General features: G+C 43.7%; 1 protein-coding gene and 1 long non-coding RNA gene across 2 annotated transcripts in view; both read right to left on the bottom strand.

Moving 5' to 3' along the window:
* Positions 1–379, bottom strand: part of LOC128377211 (uncharacterized) — a 5,388-nt gene extending 5,009 nt beyond the window's left edge. Inside the window, exon 1 of the long non-coding RNA XR_008323301.1 lies at positions 357–379. This is a non-coding gene — a long non-coding RNA (uncharacterized LOC128377211). The remainder of the gene's footprint in view (positions 1–356) is intronic.
* Positions 1–3,784, bottom strand: part of LOC128377468 (NLR family CARD domain-containing protein 3-like) — a 29,591-nt gene extending 25,807 nt beyond the window's left edge. The window contains exons 1-4 of the mRNA XM_053337420.1: positions 3,767–3,784; positions 3,375–3,440; positions 2,964–3,192; positions 949–2,719 (exon numbers count right to left, since the gene is read on the bottom strand). Of these exons, the coding sequence (XP_053193395.1) occupies positions 949–2,719; positions 2,964–3,192; positions 3,375–3,440; positions 3,767–3,784 (2,084 nt within the window). The remainder of the gene's footprint in view (positions 1–948; positions 2,720–2,963; positions 3,193–3,374; positions 3,441–3,766) is intronic.
* Between the last annotated feature and the right edge of the window lie 431 nt (positions 3,785–4,215).

The following is a 4,215-nucleotide window of genomic DNA, read 5'->3' as shown; positions in this document are numbered from 1 at the left end:
AGTCATCACTTCAATATCAAAAGGAGACAAAAGGGGTTATTTTAAAAGTTTTTTTTACATATCAAACCTAAGAATCAAAACACTTCACGTTATTGTATGCATTTGTTCATTCATTTGGTTTGAATATAGTATAAGTATATAGTAATAGTATAATGATAATAGTTGATAGTTAGAAAGTTCTAAATAATGTTCGTGACATAAGTGAACTTCTTTATAATAAACAGTAAACACATCAACAATAAATCAAACAGATGGACTCTCCTCTAATGAGTTCAGAGACACCAGAAGATCATGAAAGTTCAAGAAAGAAGAACTTTCACTCACATCAAATGATCTTAGATCTGTTAGATCCATACCTGAGAGTGTCCAGTCTCCAGTGTGGATTCTGTAGTCCAGCATACAGCAGCTTCTCTCCTGAGTCTCCTGGATGATTGTAGCTTAGGTCCAGCTCTCTCAGATGGGAGGGGTTGGAACTCAGAGCTGAGGCCAGAGAAGCACAGCCTTCCTCTGTGATCAGACATCCTGACAGACTGGAAACACAAACATGTTTATAACACAGTGTTTTAATCATATCCAAGAATCCTACAGATGATGTGCAGAATAATTGACATTAATCTGAATGTAATACACCATCATTATTCAAAGCAAGGTGATTATAGATGGTGTATCCTGACCTGAGAGTTTCCAGTGTACAGTTTCGACTCTCCAATCCAGCAGAAAGCTGCTTCACCCCTGAATCCTGCAGGTTGTTGCTACTCAGGTCCAGATCTCTCAGACTAGAGGACTGGGAGCTGAGAACTGAGGACAGAGCTGTACAGCTTCTCTCTGAGAGTTTACAGCCACTCAGCCTGAAGAAAGATTAGTAAAGAAAACAAAATGTTTTATTTATCATATTTAAAATTAAACATATTTGAAATAGTTCATATGTTCAGTGTTTCATCCACTTACAGAGCTTTATGTGAAGCTTTGACCACTGGCAGCAGCCTCAGAAGAGCCTCCTCTGAAGCAGAGTATTTCTTCAGGTCAAACACATCCAGATCTTTTTCTGATGACAGTAAGATGAAGACCAGAGCTGACCACTGAGCAGGAGACAGTTTATCTGTGGAGAGACTTCCTGATCTCAGGAACTGTTGGATCTGCTCCACTAGAGAATGATCATTCAGTTCATTCAGACAGTGGAACAGATTGATGCTTCTCTCTGCCGACAGATTCTCACTGAACTTCTTCTTGATGTACTTGACTGTTTCCTGATTGGTCTGTGAGCTACTTCCTGTCTGTGCCAGCAGACCTCGTAGGAGAGTCTGATTGGTCTGCAGTGAAAGACCCAGGAGGAAGCGGAGGAACAAGTCCAGGTGTCCATTTGTACTCTTTAAGGCCTCGTCCACAGCACTCTGGTAGAAACGTGTCAGGGATGTTATTTGTTCTTCTACCAGCAGATTGACTCCAGACTTGATGAATGTCAGATGGACATGAAGAGCAGCCAGAAACTCCTGAACACTCAGGTGGACGAAGCAGAACACCTTGTCCTGGTACAGCCCTCTCTCCTCTTTAAAGATCTCTGTGAACACTCCTGAGTACACTGAGGCTGCTCTGATATCGATGCCACACTCTGTCAGGTCTGATTCATAGAAGATCAGGTTGCCTTTCTTCAGCTGCTCAAAAGCCAGTTTTCCCAGAGACTCAATCATCTTCCTGTTCTCTGGACTCCAGTGTGGATCTGTCTCAGCTCCTCCATCATACTTGACCTTCTTCACTTTGGCCTGAACCACCAGGAAGTGGATGTACATCTCAGTTAGGGTCTTGGGCAGCTCTCCTCCCTCTCTGCTTTTCAACACATCCTCCAGAACTGTAGCAGTGATCCAGCAGAAGACTGGGATGTGGCACATGATGCGGAGGCTTCGTGATGTCTTGATGTGGGAGATGATGGTTCTGGTCTGCTCCTCATCTCTGAATCTCTTCCTGAAGTACTCCTCCTTCTGTGGGTCAGCAAACCCTCTGACCTCTGTCACCATGCCAATACACTCAGGAGGGATCTGATTGGCTGCTGCAGGTCGTGTGGTTATCCAGAGGCGAGCAGAGGGAAGCAGTTTCCCCCTGATGAGGTTTGTCAGCAGCACATCCACTGAGGTGGACTCTGTAACATCAGTCAGGATCTCAGTGTTGTGGAAGTCCAGAGGAAGTCGACACTCATCCAGACCGTCAAAGATGAACACAACCTGGAACTCTTCAAACCTGCAGATTCCTGCTTCTTTGGTTTCAGTAAAGAAGTGATGAACAAGTTCCACCAAGCTGTACGTTTTCTCTTTCAGCACATTCAGCTCTCTGAAAGTGAATGGAAATGTGAAGTGTATGTCCTGGTTGGCTTTTTCTTCAGCCCAGTCCAGAGTGAACTTCTGTGTTAAGACTGTTTTCCCAATGCCAGCAACTCCCTTTGTCATCACTGTTCTGATTGGTTCATCTCTTCCAGGTGAGGCTTTAAAGATATCTTCATGTCTGATTGTTGTTTCTGGTCTGTCTGGTTTCCTGGATGCTGTTTCAATCTGTCTGACCTCATGTTCATCATTGACCTCTGCAGTCCCTCCCTCTGTGATGTAGAGCGGTGTGTAGATCTGATTCAGAAGGGTTGGGTTTCCTGCTTTAGTGATCCCCTCAAACAGACACTGGAACTTCTTCTGCAGGTTAGACTTGAGTTTATATCGACACTTTGCAGCACGAGTTCCTGAATGAACAAACAACAAATGAAATCAATCACATGATTCTACAGTAAATTGGTAGAATGTAAACCACTATGAAATCTATTCAGCTCATCAGTTGATGACAAACAGTTTCTGACAGGTTTCAGCTCAGAAGAATTCATAGATCAGATGTGTGCATCATATTAACAGCAGAGTTTGAAATATAAACCTCTCCCATGTTGCCTCTATTTCCTCTCCATCATGTTAAATATGTTAAAATCCTCTTACTGCTCTGCAGACGCTCAGCCAGCTCCTCCTGCTTCATTCTCCTCAGGAAGTGCAGTGCGATCTTCAGAAATGCCTCTCTGCTGCTCCTCCTCTGCTCTTCCTCCTCACCGTCCAACACCTCCTCATCCTCACTCTGACTCTCTAAGCATTCTGGGTCATCTGGACTCAGAGCCTTCTGCATCTTCTTCAGCTCGTTCTTCACAAACTTGCTGATGTTCTCCTCCAGCAGCTGGAACAGAATCAAATGTAAATGTAACTGGTAGAAGTCAACATCAGATGATCAGTGACAGACTGAAAAGCTGCTGGTCTACAGAGTGCAGCATGGAGACTGTTAGGACCAGAATGGTAGTTTAGTATTTAGTCTGTGGCTGTTGTAGTTAGCAGTAGTAGCTGTGCTTTACATTTACACACCATAAATATGGAGTCCAACTGTGTTTGATGCTGCTGGACAGACTGACCACTGAGAACCTCTGAGCTCTGCTGATGAACTCTGTGAAGAAAAGATGAAGTCTCAGAATAAATAATGACACTCAGTGTTAAAGGTGTTGTGTTCTATCACAGTGGATCCAGGTAAAACACTCACAGGCTGTTCTGTCTGACCTCTGATCATTTGTCTCTGTAAAGACTTTGTACCTCTGTTTAAAAACTGTTATACACATAAAGTTGTGTCTTTTAGAAAAGTGTTTGTGGGAGGAGTGTGTGTGTTTGTGTTTATGAGAACATGTGTGTAAAAACTGTTTTAGTCACACACTTCTTATGAGAGTTGGATAAACAGACAAACATTTTACAGTCTGACCTCTGACCAGCTGACTGATGTCCATTTTTGAACTCAATAAGTCGACCCTTAGACCAGTCACTCTTCATGGACACACAGCTGGGTTCAGGAGGATCTGGTCTCTGCTGATGGATCCTGATGGAAACAGAGAAGAGATAAAACAAGTGTAACTACAGTGTTGATCCTGAAGATTGTGTGTTTTGTTGGACAACAGCTACGACACATCAGCTGTTTCTACATAAACCTGCAGTAAGAAACTGATCCACACAGCCACGACAAACTGACATTGTTAATGTTACCGGCCTCAAGCCTAGGAATACCTGGGCCGGTAGCTATGTTTCTGCACAGCTATGGATGACTGTGGAGCAGTAAGGAGCAAACACGGTTTCAGCGGTGTGTGACTACCTCAACCGCCACTTTATTCTGCGTCTTATGGGAGTAACACGGGCTTGAGTTAGAGGTTTCTCGCTGAACCTG

This window comes from Scomber japonicus, chromosome 17 (assembly GCF_027409825.1).
Source record: "Scomber japonicus isolate fScoJap1 chromosome 17, fScoJap1.pri, whole genome shotgun sequence".
Lineage (NCBI taxonomy): Eukaryota > Metazoa > Chordata > Actinopteri > Scombriformes > Scombridae > Scomber > Scomber japonicus.
This window is presented reverse-complemented; position numbering and strand designations above follow the sequence as displayed.